The sequence below is a fragment of the Rana temporaria genome, chromosome 2 (genome assembly GCF_905171775.1).
Source record: "Rana temporaria chromosome 2, aRanTem1.1, whole genome shotgun sequence".
Taxonomy (NCBI): Eukaryota; Metazoa; Chordata; class Amphibia; order Anura; family Ranidae; genus Rana; species Rana temporaria.
In genome coordinates this window covers 326875073-326901968 of record NC_053490.1, presented here as the reverse complement: position 1 = coordinate 326901968, position 26896 = coordinate 326875073, and the positions used below count along the sequence as shown (strand labels likewise).

The 26896-nt window shown below is 44.7% G+C and overlaps 1 protein-coding gene across 2 annotated transcripts in view; it reads right to left on the bottom strand.

Annotated features, from left to right (window-relative positions):
• The window catches only part of LOC120927054 (suppressor of tumorigenicity 7 protein homolog), a 241553-nt gene that overhangs the window by 127504 nt on the left and 87153 nt on the right, over nucleotides 1–26896 (bottom strand). For both annotated transcript variants that reach the window (XM_040337485.1, XM_040337486.1), the window contains exons 7-9: nucleotides 19663–19817; nucleotides 14362–14459; nucleotides 9329–9443 (exon numbers count right to left, since the gene is read on the bottom strand). In XM_040337485.1, the coding sequence (XP_040193419.1) occupies nucleotides 9329–9443; nucleotides 14362–14459; nucleotides 19663–19817 (368 nt within the window). The remainder of the gene's footprint in view (nucleotides 1–9328; nucleotides 9444–14361; nucleotides 14460–19662; nucleotides 19818–26896) is intronic.

Sequence of the window (26896 nt, the reverse complement as noted above, 5' to 3'; positions counted from 1 at the left end):
CATGCAAGGAACATGAAAAACTAAATTTTAGCTTGTACATGATTAGGTGATAAAATCAGTAGAGCTTCCCCTCATTTTAGATCTTCCCCTCAGATCTACAGCGACTGCACTTTCAAATGTTCAATTTCTTGTTGAACCTGGACGTCAACACCCTTTATGTACAGGGTACCGTTACTGTGACATTTGGTCAGAAAAAAGTCGGGGTGTAGAGGTCGATCTCCCGGACACAATTGTAGATGGCTCCAGCGAATCGCCTGCCAATCTTGTATGAAATGATGATTGTTAATAGGCAAGGCACAAGCTCCTCCCTGGTAAACAAAGTAAACCACTAGAGAGGCATTGTCAAATTGTATTCAGACAGAACAACCCTGTAACCTAAATGTTCAGGCCCTTAAGCCAGATGCTCCATCCGTAGCTCTAGAAAGCTGATGAATAAGGCTCACTTGAAGCTTGACCACCTTCCCTGTGCCGTGGTCTCTTCCAGGCCTGGACTCTATCCCTAGAGGCCAGCCCTCGCAACCTGCCCCCTCCCAGGTAATGGGTATGAAGGATCTTCCCTTCTGCCAATCATTCAGTTAAGAACCATCAACTGAAATTCCAGCATATCCCTGGGACCAGACTCCTAGGATAATGCTAGGTTAGGAACCACTCGTTTCAGGCCGACAGAATAATGTTTATATCAGCCTAGAATAAAACTGAGCATAGGGAACTGTCTTGAATGAAGCCGGCATATTCCCTAGCACCTTAAGCATAAGGTAAAACGAAAGGAACTGTTCCTTGCCATGAACACATAGACCAGCTTTCTCATAGCGCTGATCATGTCTGAGGCCAAAAAACTCTCCTTCTTGGGCTGTGTCCCACACATTCCAAGCTTTTTGTGAATGAAAGAATGTCCCTCTAGACTGGGATCCTAACCCAGGAGTTCCAGATACTAAACCATGCTGGACTCCCCTAGGCCCGGCCATGTTACTGACTGATCAGTCAGCAGGAGTTTGCCTCGGTATGCCATTACTGCTATACCCTGGGCCTTTAGACCTGCTAGAGGCGGGCCCTAGCACCCTATTAACCCAGGCACGGTGGCTAACCCAAGGGGCAAGACCACCGACTGGAGACAGTGCTGTTCCCCTGCGAAATGCAGACAACCTCTGCAGTCCCATGTAAATAAACACACATGCAAATAGCTCCCCATATGTGCATGTGGCAAGCTTTAAAGCCATAAAGCCATATGCCTCTATGGAAGCGTGTGTTCATGGAAGCGTGTGATCATGGAAACATGAATTCATACAAATATGTTTTTGGCAAAAACATAAAAAAGGGGGCGTGCTAAATACACGCATACATATAGCATGTGGACTATGAACAAGCATATCGCAAGCAAGTATGCGCTCTGAACGTGTTATGCAGCATTGTGCAACATGTATCCTTGCAGACACGTATTCCTATGTATGCCCAAGTAATCCTGTATAATTAAGGAAACCTAATTATCATGCCTCATAAAGCAACCACGCAAAATCTAGGCAAACATGCATCCTTATGCGATTCAGCATCTTTTATGCGATCAAACATCTTATGCATTATAAGCACTCCTGTGCGGACAAGTACCCTTGTGAGACCAAGGACTCTTGTATGATCAAGCACCCCTGTGCGATCCAGCATCTTTATGCAATTATGCATTTTAATGTAGTTTTGGGCATCTCTGAAAACAAGCCACTCTATGTGATCAAGTATCCCTTGGTAATCAAGGACTCGGTTGATCAGGCAGCCATGTGTGATCCAGCCTCTTTATGCAGTTAAGCATTTTATGCAATTCTAGGCATTTCTGCGGACACAGCTTCTCTGTGTGACCAAATATCCTTGGGTAATCAAGGACTCGGGTTATCAGGTAACCATGTGTGATCCCACATCTTTATGCACTCCAGCATCTTTATGCGATTTTAGGCATTCCTGTGGAAACAAGCCTCTCTGTGTGACCAAATATCCTTGGGTAATCAAGGACTCGGGTGATCAGGTAACCATGTATGATCCAGCATCCTTATGCACTCAAGCATTTTTATGCGATTTTAGGCACCTTGATGTGATTAAACATCCTTATGTGACCATGTAAAATCATACAAACAAAAACATGTATCTTTATGTGATCAACAATAAAACATGCTCTGTTACTTGTTTTTACCCCACATGCATTTTGAACATTCCAAACTCATGTATTTCATGCAAACATGCAGACTGGTAAAGAGGCAGTTATGCTCTGCAGATGTGCGTCTCCGCGATGTTAGCCATGTGCGCCAGCAACTGTGCATCCCCCAGTTGTGCATTTGGTTAGCCTGAAGCCAACACCAGGATGAGGACCTTATGGAGACAGAGGGAAGTTATATGCAGTTTGAATCTCAGAAAAGACTGCAGCTGCAACTAGAGCTTGTCTCCTCAATAGGCTGTACCTGTTACCTGTCCTCCGACAGTGAACCTCTATCCTCAGGTCTTTCAATCTCCTTGTTAGAGGATTTAAAGCAGGGAAAAGGGGCACACCCTGTTTTACTGCTTGTGAGGATGCTGTGAATATAGCAGTTAACCTCTTATAGACCCATAAATGCAATGCAACAAAACTTCTGCAGAGTGAATGCAATGTTGGGGGAGGCTCAACGCCTGACAGGGCTGATAGCTCATTCTGTGAGCTGTCTTAAGTCTCTACAGGGGAGGATAGTATCATGCAAGCATGATAAAGGGCCACCAGATGCAGCTTACTTCCCCCGCCTGAAGCGGGGGAAGTAAGCCGCACAATAGATCAGCTAACCTTAAGCTTCCGTTCCGTTCCTGGAAAGCATGGTAAGCGAAACACCCGGCATGTCTTTTTACTGCCTTAGTGCGGAAACTGATAAGACATGCAGCTACTCATGGAAGACAATCCTTTGAAAAGGACTTAGGGGTGGGGGCGTAGCCTGGAACGGCATGGGATAGGACACGTGTGAGCTGAGCTCCGTCGGCAATCTATCCTATATTCATATCCTGGGACCCCTATAGCTACAGAAGATACCTGGTGGACACCCCCTGGATCGGACACCCTGAGAGACCATGTCTCGGCCAAAGAAATCCTCTGGAGCGGTCTCTAAACTGATGCAGGGCCGCCATGTGGATGCTGATCAGACGAGCCAAGATGGCGACGCAGCACGAGGAGAAGAACCGACACCCGGGTCGGATACAGCCAAACTCCTCCAGGCTATCACAGCCTGCCAAGAAGCGGTCACGTCCTGCCAGACCACCCTCACAGCACGCATCGAGGAGGTGAAGGTGGATATCTCCTTGGTCAGGCAGGACTTCCAGAAATTGAGGGAGAGGGTCAGGGAGGCCGAAACCCGGATAGACATGGTGGAGGACTCCATCCCACCCTTACAGATCGCCGCGGACACCATGCAGACGCAGATCGCTCAGATCCTCCAAAAGCAGGATGACATTGAAAACAGATTGCGCAGGTGTAACCTTCGCTTCGTTGGCCTGCCTGAGGGGGAGGAAGGGAGAGACCCCCCAACGTTTCTTGAAACCCTGCTGGTGAACACGTATGGTAGGGGGTCGTTCTCGCCTACCTTTGTGGTGGAGCGAGCGCACCGAATGTCGGGTAAACCACCATCCGTGGGAGCACCCCCCCGCACCTTCATAGCAAAGTTTTTGAACTTTAGAGACCGGGATGCAATCCTTCGCCTCAGCTGAGAGAGGGGCAACATCCCGCTTGGAAATAAGATGATTGCGGTCTTCCTGGATTTCTCGGCCGAGGTACAGAAGCGCAAAACTTTCATTGAAGCAAAACGTCGCCTTAGGGTGAAAAACATCAGGTATGCAATGCTGTTTCCTGCCCGTCTCCATGTGGAGGGAGAAGACAGAGTGCACTTCTTCGAAGATCCTGAGGCTGCTATAGCGTGGATTGAGCGATTGGATGCGCGCTGATAAGTATGCTTGTTCTTTCCCTTTTCCCCCTTTGTTGTTTATCCAGCCCTCTCTCTATATCCTGTGACTCTCTGCCCCTGACTCTGGCCTCCTGCTGTCCATCCGGTTCGGATCCCGCCGGGGGTAAAACAACCTGGATGTCACTGAATTAAGGGTGGGGGTCGCATGCTGAACATTGCTCACTGCTTTTATACCCCCTGGGCCTTGGCTAAGACCCCTCGGGTGGGTGATGCCCACTGCGTGTTGATTTCACGCTTACTGCTGAGTGATAGACATCCACCATACCCCTGTATCCCAGCATACACCCGATGGAGTGGGGATGAGGCACATATTTGCAAAATGACATTGCTCTCTGTTGCGCCTACTGGGATTTCACCTTGGCTTTACCTTGACCCATGGCCACGTTGAAATTCCTCACATGGAATGTGAGGGGAGTAAGGGATCCTATCAAGAGATCTGCTGTATTTGGACAACTGAAAAAACTCAGGGCAGATGTAGTTGTCCTGGTGGAGACCCACGCTGAGGGTTCCATACAGAGGACACTCCGAAGGCCCTGGATAGGCTGGGCTTATCACTCCGCCCACACCACTCGCTCTAGGGGGGTGTCGCTCCTGATAGCTAAGACGGTTCATTTTGAACTGCAAGAGTTAGTGACAGATCCAATGGGGAGGTATGTTTTCATAAAGGCAAAACTGCATGGGGACATGGTCCTTATAATGGCTTTCTATGTACCGCCCCCTTTTCAGTTCACGATATTGACGGAAGGGCTCAATTTTATGACACTTCACCCTACTGTTCCTGCTATTTGGTTGGGAGACTTTAATAATGTGCTAGATAAGACATTGGACAGACTGCCTGACTCAGTACCACCCCCGCTTGCCCCCATTCAACGAGGTTTGCACGGCTCATGGGGGACTTTAATTTGGTTGATACATGGAGATATAGACACCCCACTCTACGGGCCTACTCGTGTTTTTCCGCCTCTCACCGCACTATGTCCCGTATAGATTTAATTCTTTGCTCTAGCCCGCTCCTCCCCAGACTGACTGGCGCAGGGTTTTCACCTAGATCACTTTCTGATCACTGGATTGAGCTGTCCCTACCTCACGCACGACCACCACTGACATGGCGACTGAACCCATTCTGGTTGACCCTGCTGCCTGAAGATGACGATTTGGGAGCTGAATGGGGACAATTTTTTGCTAACAACGAAGGCTCCGCACGACCACAGATAGTATGGGAGGCATTTAAGATACATGCAAGGATGACCCTCACAACTCGCATCAACCAGATTAAGCAGACATCTGCGGCGCTGGTGGATGCCGTAACTCAGAACCTAGAAAATGCAGAGAGAGACTTTTTGAGTGACCCCACGGAGACCAGGGCTGGCAACCTTAGGGTGTGTTCTCGGGCAGTAGACCAGCTGTTGTATGAAAAATGCAAGCGTAAGATGTTCTTCCTTAAGCAGAGGTCATTTGAACACGGGGAGAAAGCGGGTAAGCTACTTGCGTACCTAGTACATAGTGAAGAGCGTCCCCCGGTGGTGATTTCTTTACGCACCTCGGATGGCACTTTGGTAAATGCACCTGCACAGGTGGCAGGAATGTTCAGGGAGTTTTTTGCCTCCCTATACGCTACCACGGTGTCGGATGACCTCTCCCTGATAGAGTCCTTTATGTCAGAGATACAGGTTCCCCAACTTACTGAGACCCAGACTAGGGAACTTGAGGAACCCCTAACAGCTGAAGAGATTGCGCACGCTATAGCTGAGTTCCCTACTTCCAAGGCTCCGGGCTCGGACGGCCTGCCAGTGGAATTTTACTCCTCCTATTCTGAAATACTGGTGCCTAGATTACTGGAGTTGTTTAACTCTATCTTCAAAACATCTGAAATGCCGGCCTCTATGAGAGGAGCCACGATAGTTTTGATCCCTAAACCAGGAAAAGATCCCCACCTCTCGTCCCATCTCCCTGCTTCAGGTGGATGTGAAGGTGCTTGCAAAAGTGCTCGCCATCCGTCTGAACAAGGTCATCCTCTCCCTTGTACATGGGGATCAGTCGGGCTTTATGCCAGGGAGGAACACTTCCTTTAATCTACGGAGATTGTTTATTAATTTGCAGGCCCCTCGTGATAACTCGGGTTCTAGAATAGTCGTTGCCCTGGATACAGCCAAGGCCTTCGACTCTGTCGAATGGTCCTATCTGTGGAACTGCTTGAGTCGGTTCGGCCTAGGCCCTAACTTCATCAAATGGGTACAGCTTTTTATATCAGGGCCCGGTGGCCAGGGTCTTAGCCAATGGCTGGCCATCTGAACAATTCACCCTTCATAGAGGAACCAGGCAGGGGTGCCCACTGTCGCCACTGCTTTATGCGTTGGCGGCTGAACCTCTCGCCATAGCTGTCCGTACCCATGCAGGCACTGTAGGTTTACGAAGAGGGGAGGTGGTAGAAAAAATGAGTACGTATGCAGATGACACTCTCCTCTATCTAGACTACTCAGAAAGCTCGCTGCCCCTAGCTCTGAACCTTATAGAAAGATTTGGTGCGTTCTCTGGCCTCCGGATAAACTGGGACAAGTCCCAGATCCTTCCGCTCGACAGCTACCCACCTACCAGAGACAGGGCCCTGCTCCCACTACAGAGAATCAGCGTTGTGAAGTATTTGGGTGTCAGGACCTCCAAAGATCCGGGGGATTACGTCTCGCTTAACATCACCCCGCTGCTTGCTATGCTCAAGCAGAAAACACAGCTCTGGGCGCGCCTCCCACTGGGGGTTACAGGCCGTGTGAATTTGATAAAAATGGTTCTGTTACCCAAAATCCTCTACATGCTTTGGCACTCCCCTGTGTACCTTGTGCTTAGACACTTTATGACAATAGAGACTATATTAAAGCCCTTTGTGTGGGGCGCTTCCAGGCACAAGCTTCCCTGGCACAAATTGAAACACCCCACTGATCTGGCGGGCTTGGCCCTACCCGACTTTAACCTCTACTATCTAGCGGCCCAGCTTTCGCAACTATTCCATATATACAAAACGGATAGGGACAGGTTTCTAGGTCTTATATGCCCAAGATGGGCCAGCCGGACAATGGACCCCTTGATGGCGATAACAGGTAGGTATGGAAGGGGAGGTGGGTCAGCTGACCGTGGGACCCTCATACACCAATACAGACGGGTTTGGTCCAAAGCCTCTACAAGACTACACATACCGCCCCTGACTACTTCCACCCCCCTGTGGCATAACCCGACCCTCCCTGAGCTCGCTAAAATCCCCGACGCTGAGTGGTGGAGCTCTAGGGGTATCTTCTATCTCTCTCATGTGGTCACCAACGGGAAGCTGAAATCCCTACCAGCTCTACAGCTGGAATTTACACTACCTAATGCCATACACTTCCGATACATACAGCTCCGCCATGCCTATAATGCCCAGTTCCCTTTAGGGGACCTGTCCTTGGATGGGTGCCCGTTGACAGCAGCTGTGAAGTACCCTGACCCCAAGAAGCTTATATCCCAGTTTTACACCATGGTATCACTCCCATCAGCCACAGTGGGGGCGTACGCGGTAAAGACTCAGTGGGAAGGCGACCTAGGCCCTATAGCGGACAACGAATGGAGTGACACCCTAGACACTTGCAAATTAGTATCCCCTAAACTGTCGGATAGACTTACCCAGATTTTTATAGTTCACAGGTCATATCTTACACCTCTCAGACTTTCCAAATATAAGCCGGACTCCTCCTCAGCATGCCCCATGTGCACTCGACCAGCAGCTAATTTTTTTAATCTCTTGTGGTCTTGTCCTGAAATACAGGCTTTCTGGACACAGGTGGTGAAATTTCTCCACGACAAAATGGGCTCCCCGATCGCGCTCCAGGCGAAGCCCTGCCTACTGGGGATTTTCCCAGACCCCGAAGGGAATAAACATTCCAAGCTATTTTTGCATGAAACTCTTTTCTCAGCCCGGAAGGTAATTGCTAGGGTATGGATGAGAACAGACCCCCCGATGTTATCTCACTGGATAGCAGAGGTGAATGCCGTCCTACCATATAAAAAAATTATCTACACTCATAGAGGTTGCCCAGATAAGTATGAGAAAATTTGGGACAAATGGCTCAAAGCCCCCGACACCTGTTTGTAACGGGACCAGGGGTCTCGGGACACTGACTTGTTGCGATTTCTACCCCCAAGGTTTGCTTAGACACATGGGTGCTCGGGTTTGTCGGGCACCGAGACATGGGGAGTGGTGGAGGAGCCCTTAGAGGAGGTAGGAGGAGATGACTGTGTATTCTTCCTGTTTTATTTGAGCTCAGGTGTCCGAATGCTATGTACCTCCTTTTCTATGTATTTATGTACCAGTGCGAAATCAGACCAATTGATGTGATTTGATATCTTTTGCTTCTCTGTTGCTTACATGTACTATGCGACGTTCGTTCATTTTCTGTATGTACCATCTCTTATGCTTGTTTAATAAAAAAGACTTTGATTAAAAAAAAAGGACTTAGGGGTACCAGCCCCCTAAAGGGGAGATCTATGGGTACTACAGCCATCCTGTCTCAACAGACATAGTGGCCAGCTAGGGGAGGTATATGGGTGCCAGAGCCATCCTGTCTCAAAAGACATAGTGGTTAAGTTGCCCATGCATAGAAGCATAAAAACAGGCGAGACCCATAGTCCCCAATGGAAAACCTACTGTCGAACCAAGTTCCGTAGGTACTTCCTCTTATCTTTCCACGCCGCAGGGTGGTGCCAAGCAAGAGGCCCAATCTTCACCCTTCACCGTGGGTATTGTCTCAGACCTTCAGGGACTGGGGTCCATGGACAGGAACACCACTCTCCTGGACCTAAAAAGTGCCCTGGCAGCAGAAAACATTTTGTCCTTGGTAAGGCACAAAGTACTGGAACCCAGGGTCCAGCCCTCCGAAGAGAGGCATTATAGGCAAAACCTTGTTCTTCGTACTGAGGCCCGGGTACCGTCAACTTTGGCTATGAAGCACCTTGGACGGATCCGGATTCTATGGAGGCTTTTTAAATTCAGCATGGATCCCTCCAGTGGAGTTCCTCAGAGCACATGTTCACTCGTGACCAACACCTTAGACACTGGTGAAAAAATCTGAGGTGCTCCCAGTATGGGAGGGGTTATATAGGGAGGGAACTTCCTGTTCTAATTGATTACACCAGTGTCCAGCACCTGAAGGTGGAACATATAACCCACTTAGTAAGTACTAGACTCTGTGTCCCGTGATGTACGATAAAGAAATATATATAGTGAATAACTGACCAGGTACTACAGGTAAGCAAGACCAAATCCACTATATAAATTTTTTTAGACAGAACATTTAACTGTTGCTAACACAGTACATTAGCAATACCCAGGTGATAACAGTTCAGCTCACCGTCATATTTAGCAAGCACTGCCTGAACATCCGCATATGCCTGCAATTCCAGAAGAGCCTCCAGCAGGTTTTCATGGATATTTACAATGCTGGGCAACGGAAACTCTTTCATTAGCTGCAAGTAAATACATCAATTAGTTAAAACAAATATATCATTACTTTCACATTCACATGCAATTATTCAATTTTTCTGGTGCATTCAAATGAATGGATTCTAATTAGGGTACATTACAGTCTGATTAGTAATTGCATAGCTTTGCTGGATTTATTTTATGCTTCGCTTGTTATTAATGGGTAGTTTTGATATATCATTTTTCAGTGTAGCAATCAATCAGGCCTGTAATGTGTAACACATACAGATTGTTCCACATTAAATATTCCTTTTACGCTTACTGTTGTGCTATAACATTTCAGAGGCAGATGGGGGTGGTGGGGGGGCACTTGTAAATAAGACGTGGAATCTATTCCATAATTCCAGCAGGCATTTAGAATTGCTTTAATCACTAGTTTCCCGTTTAAAAAAAAATGTATGCATATAAATGTATATACACTGTAGTTGGTCAACACTGACTCTAACTGAACCTTAAGCGTTTTGTAACTGTTACAGTGACCTTATATCTTATATATCTGCTAATTTATTAAATTGTAAGCTCTTCTGAGCAGGGCCCTCTTAATCCTCTTGTATTTTATTGTATTGTAACTGTATTGTCTCCCTTTTATATTGTAAAGCGCTGCATAAATTGTTGGCGCTATATAAATCCTGTATAATAATAATTCATTAACCATCTCCCTACAGCATAAAGCATATGTCCAGCAGCAGGTAAAGTGGACCTTAACAGCCAGCTACCGCAACTTTGCATCTCAGCGGTTTGAGATTGTGTAATGAAAGCATGCTCAGTGTGCACTCCCTGCACACTCACCGAGCTGTCACTGACAGCTTTCAGTAGTGACTTCTGATCGAGAACCCGCAGTATGGGCTCCCGATAATGTGACCGCTATAATAGCCAATTACAGTGCTCACGTTATCAGGAAGCCACTAACCCAGAACTTCTGAAAAGCCACTGATCACAGCCATTCACCAAAAAATGCGACAGCTAGATTATTCTGGATATTTTTTTAATTCCTACAGGAAATGTGTTAATTCATAACTGAAGCATAGTTAACAGTGTTTCAGTTTGTGAATGAACAGGAATCTTCTGTGCTGTTTTGTTCATTCATTCAACTGTTCAAAGTTCAACTGCGGCTGCAGAGAAGGGGATTGAGGACTCCATGTCCCTCAATCTTTTTCTCCATCTCAAAAGTGAGACATCAGAGGTCTGTTAAGATCTCCTGCTATTTCACCAATGCAACCCCCCAACAGAAATGTAAGAATAAAAAAAATTGCAGAATATATATTATATGTACTAGGTCCGTTTCATATTAACTTACTTCGTCCAGTGCCCCTGGACGAAGTAAGTTATTACGAAACGGACGTAGGGCGGAGCGGCGTTCTGATGTCACCTCGAGCTCCATACCATTCCCCAGTAGGACGGGTGTCTGAGTTTGTGTACCGGCCGGCACACCAGACTATAGGCCTATTTGATCTGCAACATTGTAAGTGTATTACCAAACCTTTTAATACATTTCTTTATACGTTTAATGCAGCGCATCTATTATTTTTCATATATCGGTTATATCTGCTGATGATTCCTGTTCGCTATTGGATGAGAGTTAATGCCTAAGAATCAGATTTGTTTTGGCTGTTTTCTGGAGTGAATCTTGATTACATGCACATAGTGATCCTCTGTCATAGGGGATCATAGCAAGCTGGTAAGAAGTAATTTCTGCTGATTGATGGGGGATTCATCACGTTTTTGGACACGATAGTTATCAGCTTATGGACTTTTCGTACTAAGCACTTGTGTTCATTAGTTGGTGTCCATTATTATTAATCATGTATGGACTATATATTTTTTAGGAATCTTTTTGAATCATATTCATTGCTCATTATTAATATATTAATTCAATTTTCACGAGATCATCACTTTTGAATTAAGGCAATTGTTTTATTTATGTTAACTGACACAAGTTATTTTTTGTTTTATTACTAGCCTGGTTTTGGGTATATATATATATATATATATATATATATATTTTTTTTTTTTCTTCACATGCTTTTTCTTGTATTTTTTGTTACATGTTAATCGCAGCTCCCAATTGAATAGCTGCGACTTGGTTTTGCAGCTATTCTTTTTCAATCACTTTTAGCTCAGTTTTTCCAATTTTCCATATTATATGTAAAAGAATATATAAATATATAGGGCCAGATTCACAGTGGACTTACGACGGCGTATCTCCACGTACGCCGTCGTAAGTCCGAATGTGAGCCGTCGTATCTATGCGCCCGATTCATAGAATCAGTTACGCATAGATTTGGCCAAGATACGAGCGGCGTAAGTCTCCTACGCCGTCGTATCTTGGGTGTATATTTACGCTGGCCGCAAGGGGCGCTTCCGTAGATTTACACGTTGAATATGTAAATTAGGTGGATACGCCGATTCACAAACGTACTTGTGCCCGCTACGCCGTTTACGTTAGGCTTACGTCCGGCGTAAAGTTACCCCTGCTATATGAGGCCCAGCCAATGCAAAGTATGGACGTCGGCAAGCGTATCTTTTTACGTCATTTACGTAGGCCGTACGTGAATGGGGCTGTGCGTAGGTTACGTTCACGTCACAGGCATTGGGCCTGGCGTATCTTATGGAGTAAATTCGACGTGATACTGAGCATGCGCGCGCATGCGCCGTTCGTTAGGCGTGTCATTTACGTGGGGTCACGATTCATTTACATACAACACGCCCCCTACCAGCCTATTTTGAATTAGGCGGGCTTACGCCGGCCAATTTACGCTACGCCGCCGCAACTTACGGAGCAAGTGCTTTGTGAATACTGCACTTGCCTGTCCAAGTTGCGGAGGCGTAGCGTAAATAGGATACGCTACCATTGCACAAAGATACGGCCAGATACGTGAATCTGGCCCATAGTATATGCAGTGTGTGTGTGTGTATACAGTATATATATATATATATATATATATATATATATATATATATATATATATATATATATATATATATATATATATATATATATATATATATATATATATACACAGTGAGGAAAATAAGTATTTGAACACCCTGCTATTTTGCAAGTTCTCCCACTTGGAAATCATGGAGGGGTCTGAAATTGTCATCGTAGGTGCATGTCCACTGTGAGAGACATAATCAAAAAAAAAAATTCCAGAAATCACAATTTATGATTTTTTAACTATTTATTTGTATGATACAGCTGCAAATAAGTATTTGAACACCTGTCTATCAGCTAGAATTCTGACCCTCAAAGACCTGTTAGTCTGCCTTTAAAATGTCCACCTCCACTCCATTTATTATCCTAAATTAGATGCACCTGTTTGAGGTCATTAGCTGCATAAAGACACCTGTCCACCCCATACAATCAGTAAGAATCCAACTACTAACATGGCCAAGACCAAAGAGCTGTCCAAAGACACTAGAGACAAAATTGTACACCTCCACAAGGCTGGAAAGGGCTACGGGGAAATTGCCAAGCAGCTTGGGGGAAAATGGTCCACTGTTGGAGCAATCATTAGAAAATGGAAGAAGCTAAACATGACTGTCAATCTCCCTCAGACTGGGGCTCCATGCAAAATCTCACCTCGTGGGGTCTCAATGATCCTAAGAAAGGTGAGAAATCAGCCCAGGACTACACGGGAGGAGCTGGTCAATGACCTGAAAAGAGCTGGAACCACCGTTTCCAAGGTTACTGTTGGTAATACACTAAGACGTCATGGTTTGAAATCATGCAAGGCACGGAAGGTTCCCCTTCTTAAACCAGCACATGTCAAGGCCCGTCTTAAGTTTGCCAATGACTATTTGGATGATCCAGAGGAGTCATGGGAGAAAGTCATGTGGTCAGATGAGACCAAAATAGAACTTTTTGGTCATAATTCCACTAACCGTGTTTGGAGGAAGAAGAATGATGAGTACCATCCTAAGAACACCATCCCTACTGTGAAGCATGGGGGTGGTAGCATCATGCTTTGGGGGTGTTTTTCTGCACATGAGACAGGGCGACTGCACTGTATTAAGGAGAGGATGACCGGGGCCATGTATTGCGAGATTTTGGGCAACAACCTCCTTCCCTCATTTAGAGCTTTGAAGATGGGTCGAGGCTGGGTCTTCCAACATGACAATGACCCGAAGCACACAGCCAGGATAACCAAGGAGTGGCTCTGTAAGAAGCATATCAAGGTTCTGGCGTGGCCTAGCCAGTCTCCAGACCAAAACCCAATAGAGAATCTTTGGAGGGAGCTCAAACTCCGTGTTTCTCAGCGACAGCCCAGAAACCTGACTGATCTAGAGAAGATCTGTGTGGAGGAGTGGGCCAAAATCCCTCCTCCAGTGTGTGCAAACCTGGTAAAAAACTACAAGAAACATTTGACCTCTGTAATTGCAAACAAAGGCTACTGTACCAAATATTAACATTGATTTTCTCAGGTGTTCAAATACTTATTTGCAGCTGTATCATACAAATAAATAGTTAAACAAATCATACATTGTGATTTCTGGATTTTTTTTTTTTGATTATGTCTCTCACAGTGGACATGCACCTACGATAACAATTTCAGACCCCTCCATGATTTCCAAGTGGGAGAACTTGCAAAATAGCAGGGTGTTCAAATACTTATTTTCATCACTGTGTATATATATATATATATATATATATATATATATATATATATATATATATATATATATATATATATATATATATATATATATACACACACACACACACATACACATATACACACACACACACACATTATATATATATATATATATATATATATAAATACATATCACCAATGCTCTGCATTCCCATATGGAATGGCAAACTGGAACATCATTTCTGCTTTGAAAACATAATTATATTTTTACAGTTATATAATCTCAAAGTACAGAAATACTTACATCTCTCATTATTTTTACAGCTTCCCGTATTCTTCCTAATCTTCTAGCACACATTGCCAGCCTTCGCTTTACATAAACCAAGACATTCATGTCTCGTTCTAGACAGAAAAAAAAAAAAAGGTTGTTTTCAGTTACCATGTTGAACTGTACTACAATAAAAAGTGTCTACGCTTTGGAAATGATCTTGAGTAAAATAAGTCAGTTCACCCAAAACTTATATTATAGTTGTTGGTACACCTAAACCATCTAAGTGTAGAACCCTGGAGTTTAGACAGGGTTGCTCCTCACAAATTTACTTGCCAGGAGTAGTTATCCTGGTTGAATGCTAGAGATCTATTGATTTCTACGGTGAAGAATCAGGAAACTTCAGTGGGAATCAAGCCAGTAAGAGGGGGGTTACACTTGCAGAGCAGCTTTGTGTGTCAAGCCAGAGACTGAGCAGGCCAGCAGGGATGATGCTTGAGAGGTATCTAGAGTTTAAAGCTAGGGACCAGCAGAGATGCGGGGGTGACGCTTGAGGAAGATACCACCGTGAAGATTGGAGGAGCTCAAGGGATTCAGTGACAGTGAATCAGTGGGTCTAGTGAGAGACCGGGAGCTCAGTGTATTAAAGAACTACAGTACAAGGAGTGATTGTAGTGAAAGTGAAGGAACTGTTAAGCCTTGTGTTTGGAACTGTTAACCTCCTTATCGGGGGTGAATTTTACATACCAAAAGCGGTAACCCCGAGCCAGACTCGGGATCGCATTGCAGGATACAGGGGAAGTTACTTACCTTGTCCCTGGATCCTGCGATGTGTCCCTGCTGTGTGCGCAAGCTCCTCCGTTGTGTCTCCTCGCTCGATTCACAGTGCCAAGTGCCGAGCTCTGTTCCCTGCGACGCACGGGGATGGAGTTTGGCGCAAAATTCAAAAAGTGAAACACACTATACGCATACAGTATACTGTAATATTACAGATTACAGTACTGTATGAAATAATTACACATTCCCTTTGTCCCCAGGGGTCTGCCCAGTGACCTGCATGCAGTTTTATATTATAAATACTGTACTTTCTGCCTGGAAACTGGAGATTGTCCATAGCAACCAAAAAGTGTCCCTTTATATCAAAAGTAGTTTTAGACTAGCTAGAAAATAGCGATAATAAAATAGAATCACTTGCAGAATTGAGCAATAGTGATTTGCGGGGAAATTCGTCATCAAACAATAATTTGTTATAATTATTTATAGTTATTTATTATATTAGAATTTATGATTTTGTGTTTCAAACTTTATCATACCCGGGATGTCTGCTAGACTCTTGTTTGGACCGATTTAAGTGAGTTACTCCTAAGAATTGCAGGCCTACAATATAAAACGCCAAATTTCCATGCAAAATAATTGTACCTCTTTCAGCACCCAAAACCAGAAAGAATCATACCGCCAGGGAGGTTAAAGACTGTTGCAATAGGAGACAGCTTCTCTGCTCATGCAGATGTGGCGTCTTGCTGGATGCCTTTTCCTGCATGCCTGTCCTCCTATTGAAGTCTCAGTGTCTGCCAATTAATCTTGCAACTACCTAAGGGTGTCCTGGCCCTAACCCTCTCTCCCCCAAAAATGTTTGTTAAGCGAAATAAATGTTATTTTGCATCCAAGAAGTGTCTGGCGCCCAATAACTTTAACAACTATACACCCACCATGCCTCACAACCCACAACTATATAGAAGGATGTCAGCTATCCCTGGCTCTGGAGGTTCTCACTAGATCAAAGGAGGCCTGGGACCTTACTACATAAGAATTTCTTACACCTCTCAGGACTCATTGGTGACTTTGTGTTGGAGTTCCCTGTGTATGTACACCTGCTGCAGCCATTATGAAGGGCATCCCACTCACCTTGTTGACATTCTATTCTATGTCTAGGAAAAAATGAAAATGTTGCGATAGTGATGGTGGGTGGGTGGCTGGCTAACTGAAATTCCCAAATAGGCTGTAATAAAAATTAGAACTATGGCAAAGAGATATTGTTGTTTGATTATGGCAGTGGTCTCCAAACCCTCTAAAACAAAGGGTCAGTTACCTGTCCTTCAAACTTTAGGAGGGCAGACTGTGGCTAATGGGAGTAGCCCTCCTGAGACTGCATCTCCAGCCTACAGGTCTTGCTATTAACCTCTACAGCAGGGGTCCTCAAACTACGGCCCGCGGGCCACATGCGGCCCGCGGAGGACTTTAAACCGGCCCGCCCGTCCCTGACAGGCAATGCCGGCCGGTTACACAGCAATCCCGCTGTGTCACGGAGATCTCCGTGAAACACAGCGTTAACAGTTCCGGCGCGCTGTGTTAAATGTCCCGCCCTCCTCTTCCTAGAAGACTAGCTTGTGTGATAGAGCCAGTGTGCTGTCTGTCACACAAGCTGGTCTAGGAGGAGGAGGAGGGCGGGACATTTAACACAGCGCGCCGGAACTGTTACAGTGGGGGAGCATCGTGACAGCCAGACTGACACAGCACAAAACAGTAAGGAGGCTGTGAGGGGCTTACATGGGGGGGGCTGGCTTGCGATTGTGAGGGGAGCTAAAGTTTATTTTTTAATGATGATGATGATGATGGGGGGGGGGGGGGTGGCTATATTGTGAGGTGAGCTAAAGATTATTTTAATGATGATGATGATGATGGGGGGGGGGGGGTGGATTGTGAGGGAAGCTAAAGATTATTTTAATGATGATGATGATGATGGGGGGGGGGGTGGCTATATTGTGAGGTGAGCTAAAGATTATTTTAATGATGATGATGATGATGGGGGGGGTGTGGATTGTGAGGGGAGCTAAAGATTATTTTAATGATGATGATGATGATGGGGGGGGTGGCTGGATTGTGAGGGGAGCTAAAGATTATTTTAATGATGATGATGGGGGGGGGGTGGCTGGATTGTGAGGGGAGCTAAAGATTATTTTAATAAGGATGATGATGGTGGGGGGTGGCTGGCTTGCGATTGTGAGGGGAGCTTAAGATTATTTTAATAATGATGATGATGGGGGTGGTGGGGCTGGCTTGCGATGGTGAGGGGAGCTAAAGATTTTTTAATGATGATGGTGGGGGCTGGCTTGCGATGGTGAGGGGAGCTGATGGGTTTTTAATGATGATGATGATGGTGGGGGCTGGCTTGCGATGGTGAGGGGAGCTGATGGGTTTTTAATGATGATGATGATGACGGTGGGCGGGGCCTGGCTTACGATGGTGAGGGGAGCGGATGATTTTTTAATGATGATGAAGGGGGGGGCTGGCTTACGATAATGATGGTGGTGGGGGGGGGGGTTAAACCAGGGGTCCTCAAACTACGGCCCGCGTGATTTTTTAATGATGATGGTGGAGCTGATGATTTTGTAATCATGATGATGATGGAGCTGATGATTTTTTAATGATGATGATGATGGTGGGGCTGATGATTTTGTAATGATGATGATGGTGGGGGGGGGCTGATGATGATGGTGAGGGGGGCTGATGGTGATGTAATTAATGATGGTGGGGCTGATGATGATGATGATGATGGTGGGGGGGGGCTGATGATGTAATGATGATTGGAGAGCTTGCAATGTTCTTGATCGGCTTGCAATTAATGATTGTGGGGGGTTGCAATGAGGGGCTTACAATGATGATGGCGAGGGGGGCTTGCAATGAGGGGATGATGATGAGGATGGTGAGGTGGGGGGGCTTGCAATGATCATGATCGGTTTGCAATTAATGATTGTGAGGGGGGGCTTATAATGATGAAGGGGGAGGGTTGCATTTGTTCCCATTTTGTTTTTTTCATTTCAAAATAACATATGTGCAGTGTGCATAGGAAATTGTTCATAGTTTTTTTTATAGTCCGGCCCTCTAACGGTCTGAGGGACAGTGAACCGGCCCCCTGTTTAAAAAGTTTGAGGACCCCTGCTCTACAGGAACCCGTGCTTCTCCTGTGCCTTGACACTATCTGTTTCACTCTCAAAAGGGGTCTGGGCTGAAGATACAAGAGAGGCCAACCTCTCCATTTCAGTCTCATATGAGGTACAAGACAGAAACTAAGCAAAATAGATAATATACATTGGTTGTGATTCCAAAGGTCTAAATAATATTTATCAGAGTGTGTTTATTAAGATCTAAAAAGCTTCAAGACAAACAATCATATTCAGATCTACAGTGTGAGATATGCTTGGAAATGTAAAGTAACTAATATGGAGGAAGGTAAACTTTTTTTTTTTTCTCTAGTAGGCCTCCTGCATGCCTAAGCCCAAGCAACACATATTGCAGTGTTTTTTCCCCAGCCTGGAAAATCCAGGTGCTGCGTACAGCTTCCCACAGATATGAATGGCTGTGTGCAGCTGTACTCCGGTATATGCTGGTGTGATCATAAAAAGGAATATAGCATGTGGACGTATGCAAAAAATGTGTACATTTCTGCCTTTTGCTATACTCATTTTTATTGAGCACCAGCTTCTTCTACCTGAGTACATCCATACAGTCATCCATTTATGTCTATCAACTGCTGTACGCAGCACCCGGGCTGGGGAATTTGTGTTGCACTGGCTCAGGCACCCATGTGTAAAAAGCACAACTTCATTAAAGTGGAGGTTCACCCAAAAACTAAAATTTTAACATTAGATTGAGGCTCATTTTGTCAAGGGGAATCGGGTGTTTTTTTTTTAAATCGAAGCAGTACTTACCGTTTTAGAGATAGATCTTCTCCGCCGCTTCCGGGTATGGGCCGGCGGGACTGGGCGTTCCTATTTGATTGACAGGCTTCCGACGGTCGCATACAGCACGTCACAATTTTCCGAAAGTAGCCGAACGTCGGTGCGCAGGCGCCGTATAGAGCCGCACCGACGTTCGGCTTCTTTCGGCTACTCGTGACGCAATGTATGCGACCGTCGGAAGCCTGTCAATCAAATAGGAACGCCCAGTCCCGAAGACCATACCCGGAAGCGGCGGAGAAGATCTATCTCTAAAACGGCAAGTACTGCTTCGATTTAAAAAAAAACACCCGATTCCCCTTTAATGCAGTATTATAGACAACTACAGGACTGGATAAGATTTAAAAAAGTGATCTGCAAATGCAGTGAAAGCCTTTATATTTTTTTCAACAGCATTCCCCCTTTGCATGTCCATGCAGTACAGGCCTAACTCTGATACCAACAAGAGGTCTGGGTTCTCATCTCTCCAATGCACCCCCCACATACACATATATTTGCACAAAGGAATCCAATGAAGCACACATGTACAGTATTTTACTGAACTGCAGAATAAGAGTGACTATAGTAATTGTAGCAGGGAAACAGGGCATAGTTTACTCACTATTCTGAGCTTCATGTTGAGAACTCAAGTGCTGCTGTTGTTGAGATTTCTTGTAAGCACCTTCTGCAGCTTTCAATGCTTGTTGGAAGAACCTATCTGCATCAGAGATGGTTGTAGCTTCCTCTTCCGCCAGGAGGATATAAGCTGTGGCACAGCTGTAAGACAAACCATTTTTTACAGCGGGAAGATTATATACGCACTGTTGTAATTTGTTATTGAATTTAAATGCAGCGGTTATAGATATTATTTTTTAGAAAACAAGTTAATGCACTAAAGACAACATGAAATAAAACAATAACAGCTACAATGTTGATTGCACATAGATTTAAGACCGAACATTTTCTTTAAAAAAAAATAATTTCAGCTAGCTTCTACACTATTTGGCCCCTTTTAACACCGATGAGATTTGTCCTGCAATTTGACCGTTCCAAATTGTATGACAAGTCGCACCCCATTGTCACAGCGACTTTGATAAAGGTTCCTGCACTACCTTTTTCCAATGTCATTTGTGACTTGTATAGACTTCTGTGGTATGAAGTCACAAGCTGCAATGAAATCGGCTACCAAATCGTCCAAACATGAAAACTAAAGTTGCCCAAAGATGGATGGAAATTCGACCAGTTCAGCAGAGACAGGCTGAATTTTGATCCCTCTATGGGCATTCATATTATAACAGTGAATATCTTACAAAACATCAATACGAAATATTATCTTATATTAATATATGGATGTTTTGAAAGATATTCACTGTTATAATATTTTTACGTTTTTGTGGTTATAATTATTGTAGGTATATTTAAAGTCCCGCTGCATGCATAACATTTTTTTATTATTTCATATGACTTTACTGGGATGATACTCTCCAATGTTATAATTGTTGGGCACCACTTCCCCATAATACTAAAATTCTAACAATAAACATCCCTTATTTGCTCCCTTTTGGTCATTAAATATGCCATTGAAAGAATTTTGTTATATCTCTTGGCCAAGTGCAAAAAAATAAAAAAATATTTATTTATTACAGGTACTTATATTGCGCCGTCAATTTACACAGCGCTTTACACATATGTATATTGTACATTCACATCAGTGTCTGCCCTCAAGGAGCTTACAATCTAAGGTCCCTAACGCAACATTCATACAAATATACTGCATATACTAGAGCTAATATAGAGATGAGCCAATTAACCTACTAGGATGTCTTTGGAGTGTGGAAGGAAACTGGAGTACCCAGACGAAACCCATGCAGGCACAGGGAGAACATTCAAACTCAAGGCAGGATGTGCCGTGGTTGGGATTTGAATTGGTAACCCTATCGTTGCTAGGTGGAAGTGCTACCCACTTAGGCATGATGCTGCCTAAAATCCCAAATACAAGAGTGCCATTATCCCTTGATTCTTGTGACCTTTAAGGTATTACATAGAGGTAAACTGTGTATGTATGTATGTATATACAGTACAGACCAAAAGTTTGGACACACCTTCTCATTCAAAGAGTTTTCTTTATTTTCATGACTATGAAAATTGTAGATTCACACTGAAGGCATCAAAACCATGAATTAACACATGTGGAATTATACATAACAAAAAAGTGTGAAACAACTGAAAATATATTTCATATTCTAGGTTCTTCAAAGTAGCCACCTTTTGCAGCAGACACATCTCTAGAACTGTTGAGAGGAGACTGTGTGAATCAGGCCTTCATGGTAGAATATCTGCTAGGAAACCACTGCTAAAGAAATACAACAAGCAGAAGAGACTTGTTTGGGCTAAAGAACACAAGGAATGGACATAAGACCAGTGTAAATTTGTGCTTTGGTCTGATGAGACCAAACTTGAGATCTTTGGTTCCAACCCCCGTGTCTTTGTGCGACGCAGAAAAGGTGAACGGATGGACTCTACATGCCTGGTTCCCACCGTGAAGCATGGAGGAGGAGGTGTGATGGTGTGGGGGTGCTTTGCTGGTGACACTGTTGAGGATTTATTCAAAATTGAAGGCATACTGAACCAGCATGGCTACCACAGCATCTTGCAGCAGCATGCTATTCCATCCGGTTTGCGTTTAGTTGGACCATCATTTATTTTTCAACAGGACAATGACCCCAAACACACATCCAGGCTGTGTAAGGGCTATTTGACCAAGAAGGAGAGTGATGAGGTGCTGCGCCAGGTGACTACCTCTTGAGAATGCCAAGAGTGTGCAAAGCAGTAATCAAAGCAAAAGGTGGCTACTTTGAAGAACCTAGACTATGAAATATATTTTCAGTTGTTTCACACTTTTTTGTTATGTATAATTCCATGTGTGTTACTTCATAGTTTTGATGCCTTCAGTGTGAATCTACAATTTTCATAGTCATAAAAATAAAGAAGATATAAAATGTGAAAAATTCAGCGCTGGAAAAAAATCATAAATAAAACTAATAAAATGCAAGCCAGCACTGAGGATGAATTCATAAAAATTTCCCAAAATGCATAAAGTGAAAGAGTGCGGCGCAAACAAATGCTAATTATATGGTTATAATAATGAATAAAAACAATATAAACATATAAACCATAAATACAGTGAACCAGTGAAAAAAAACAATGTCCACGTGTCCAAAAAAAGTCCTTATAAAGTGTATTAAAACACAAATCCAGCAAGAGTGAAGGTGAAGATGAAGATGAAACACCGATAGGGAATCCACCACCGCATGCAAGACTGACTCTCACCTTAATGCTTCGACCCGTGAGGGTCACAAAGCATATCTGCAGTAATCAGCAATCACATTAGACCTCCAATGGAAAGACACCTTACCACAATGGTATCAGCAGTCCACCATACATAGAAGAAAAAATAGAAGATATCTAGTGCTCTCTGTATAAACAAGGATTTATTGCTGTATAAAGGATACAAATTGGGCACTCACATGTATAAACACTCATGAGCCGAGTGCAAGCTGTAACAGCGTGTAACAAAACAGACGGCGATGATCGGGGTGGCGTCCTGCGTAGCTCCTCCCCTTACGTACGCGTTACGTCCCGTGGGCGGGACTTCTTCAGCGTCAGGTGGATGTGAGTGCCCAATTTTTATCCTTTATACAGCAATAAATCCTACAGAGAGCACTAGATATCTTCTATTTTTTCTTCTATGTATGGTGGTCTGCTGATACCATTGTGGTATGGTGTCTTTCCATTGGAGGTCTAATGTGATTGCTGATTACTGCAGATATGCTTTGTGACCCTCACGGGTCGAAGCATTAAGGTGAGGAGTCCATCTTGCATGCGGTGGTGGATTCCCTATCGGTGTTTCATCTTTACCTTCACTCTTGCTGGATTAGGGTTTTAATACACTTTATAAGGACACATGGACATTGTTTTTTTCACTGGTTCGCTGTATTCATGGTTTCTAAGTTTATATTGTTTTTATTCTTTATTTTTAGAACCATATAATTAGCATTTGTTTGCGCCGCACTCTTTCACTTTATTTATGAAAATAAAGAAAACTCTTTGAATGAGAAGGTGTGTCCAAACTTTTGGTCTGTACTTTTAATCCTCAAAGAATGCGCGCCGTTAGTTACGGCGGCGTAGTGTATCTTTGGCGGCGTAAGGGCGCGCCATTCAATTGGATGTGATGGGGGCGTGTTTTATGTAAATATGTCTTGACCCAACGTAAATGACGTTTTTTTTCAACTGTGCATGCGCCGTCCGTGGGGGTCTCCCAGTGCGCATGCTCGAAATTAAACCAGAACAAGCCAATGTTTACGACAGTGACGTCATTCTACGCAAAGCCCTATTCGCGAACGACTTATGCAAACGACGTAACATTTTTAAAATTCAACGCGGGAACGACGGCTATACTTAACATAGGATACGCCTCATATAGCAGGGGTAACTATACGCCGGAAAAAGCCGAACGCAAACGACGTAAAAAAATGCACCGGCCGGACGTACGTTCGTGGATCGCCGCATCTAGCTAATTTGCATACTCGACGCGGAATTCGACGTAAACGCCACCTAGCAGCCAGCGTAAATATACACCTACAATCTGACGGCGTACTAAGACGTACGCCTGTCGGATCGATCCCTCATTCCGTCAAATCCTATTTTCTTTATCGTACATCACGGGACACAGAGTCTTAGTCATTACTAAATGGGACGTCCCAGATCAATGCTTACTGAGGGGAGGGAGACACCAACAACGCCGCCATCTTCAGACGTGAGGACCTATAATGCTGCCTGCAGCATACTGCGCCAAAAAAGCAGCATCCTCTTGCCGTCTTATGTTCACCTGATAGAAATTAGTGAACGTAAGCACCGACGACCAATTTGCAGTCTTGCAAATCTGAGTCATAAAGGCTTGGTAATGCACCACGCATAAAGCGCTTACTATCCCGGTAGGGTGCACCCCAAAAAGAAACAGGGGGAGTCCTCTACCTAAACCACAAGCCTGAATAATAACCTGATGAATCAACATTGAAAATAGTTGATCTAGACACTGCCTGCCCTCTTCTGGGGCCTCCTGGTAGCGCAACAACATCAGTTTTCCGTATCCGAGCAGCCGCTTCAGATAGGCCTTGACCATTCTTACACTAAGAGAGAGTGTAACCATTTTAATAGCTGATCTGAACACTGCCTGCCGACATCTAGGGTCTTCTGGCAGCACACCAAAACGTCAAATTTCTATATCTGAAATCTTCAGATAGATTTTTAACTGCTCTCATCACTATTGAGAGACAAGCAATAACTTTTCCTTCTGCGGAACAAGGTTTTGAAAAAAAGAAAGGCAAGAATATCTTGATTCAAATGAACACTAGATCCTTCTAGTAAATAAGGCTGGGTGAGGATTAACATCACCCTACTTGTAAGAATAATTAAGTAAGGCTCTATACAAAGAAAGATGCCAATACTAAAAACTCTCTTGCGGAGGCTACCACAACCAAGAACACCAATTCCCTTGTTAGAAAGATAAAGGGAAATATGGTGCATCGGCCCAAGGTGCTGACCCTGTAAGCCGACAAAACTAGACCCAATCCTCCGAGCCCAAGGGCGACCAAACTGGCGGACTTATACACGTTACCCCTTGTATAAAATGACCTTTGAAAATACTGACAAGGCCAAGATCGGATCTTTGATGGAGCTTAACGCTAGCTCCATCTCCCTTCCAAATGTAGAAAGGCCAGACTTTTACCTATGACATACTTCCAAGCATGCCACCCCTTGGTTTCACACCAGGAACCTGGGCCTTCCAGATCCTAGGATATCTGGTCCTGGAGGCCAGCTCTCCTGAATGAATCAAGGTAATTGCCGCGGATTCTGAAAGCCCCGATCCTCAAGAATGTGGGCTATAATAGTCAGACCATTAATTCACCTGTTTGCAAGACAGGATGTAATACCCCCTGCGAAGTAGGCCTGGACAAGATGTAAGGGACCCTGAGTCCTCTACTATCACCCCTACTGTTCCTGCACAGTGAGGTAATCTGGGTTATGCCAGAGTAATCAGGCCAGCTTCTGTTATCCTCTGATGTTGCATAGAAGACACAAAAGACACGGAACTGGGGGGAAAGACACATAAACCAGTGACAACTGGTCCCCCAGGATCACTAACACATCTGTCCCGCATGCGGATGGATCCTTTGTCCTTGACACAAAGCTGTTCAATCCCCTTGTTGAACCTGAACGGCAATACATTTTATGTACAGGGTACCCTTTCTGTGGCATTTGGTCAGAAAAGTCGGGGTGTAGAGGTCATTCTCCCGCAAACAATTGTTGACGACTCCAACGAATCGCCTGCTAATTCTGCATTGCATGTAATGATGATTGTCAATAGGCAAGGCACAAGCTCCTCCTTAGTAAATGAAGTAAATCACTAGTATGGCATTGTCTGATTGTACTCTGACAGAACGATCCTGCCACCTAAACGTTCAGGCCTTTAAGCCAGATGATCCATCGGTAGCTCTAATGCCTCGTACACACGGGCAAACATGTAAGATGAAAACGGTCATTTCAGCGGACATGCCCGCCCGGAGATTTCTGTATGATGGCTGTACACACCATCATACAGAAATGAGAGACAAGCTGCGCGGACAGACAGCGCAGCGATGTGTTCGCGCCGTCGCCGTGCGCGACGCTGAAAGGTCAATGCTTCCACGCATGCGTCAAAGTCATTCGGGATGGCGGCCGCTCGGACATGTACGGTAAGTCTGTACAGATGACCGAACATGTCCGACGGACAGGATTCCAGCGGGCATGTTTCTAAGCAAGTTTAGAAACATTTGTCCGCTCGAAAACGGTCTGGCGGGCAAATGTACGCTGGAATCCTGTCCGATCGGCCTTACACACGACCGAACATGTCTGCTGAAACTGGTCGTGTGTACGGGGCCTTAGAATGCCTTAGAATGCTTACGGGGCTTACGGGGCCTTAGAATGCTGACGGATAAGGCTCACTTGGAGCTTGACTACTTCCCCTGGGCCGTGGACTCTTCCAGGCCTGGCAATCCTTTAGTCAAGAACCATCAACTGAAACTCCAGCATGTCTCTGGAACCAGGCTCTTTGGATAATGCTAGGTTAGGATCCACTCCATTTAGACAGAGCCAATTATGTTTATATCAGTCTTGAATAAAACTGAGCATAGGGAACTGTCTTGAATGAAGCCAGCATCTTCCCTAGCCCCTTAAGAAAAAAGTAAGGAACTGTTCCTTGCCGTGGCCACATAGACCAGCTTTCTCATAGCGATGATCTTGTCTGAGGCCAAAAAAACTCCTTTTTGGGCTGAGAATGTACCTTTAGAATGGGATCCTAACCCAGGAGTTCCAGGTACTTGACCACGCTGGACACCCTTAAGTCCAGCAATGCCACTGACTGATCCATCAGCAGGAGTTTGCCTCAGTATGCCATTACTGCTATACCCTGGACCTTTAGACCTGCCACGGGGCAAGACCACCAACTGGAGACAGTGCTGTTCTCCTGCGAAACGCAGACAACCTCTGCAGTCCCATGTAAATACCACATGTGCAAAAGGCTCCCCATGTGTACGTGGCAAGAGTTAAAGCCATATGCCTCTATGGAAGCGTGATCATGGAAGCGTGTGTCCATGGAAGGAAGAATTCATATAAATATATTTTAGGCAAAAACATAAAAAGGGCCGCGCTGTATGCACGCATACATATAGCGTGTGTGCTATGGAACAAGCATCTTGCAAGCAAGCATGCGCTATGAACGTGTTATGCAACATTGTGCAACATGCACCCAGGCAGAC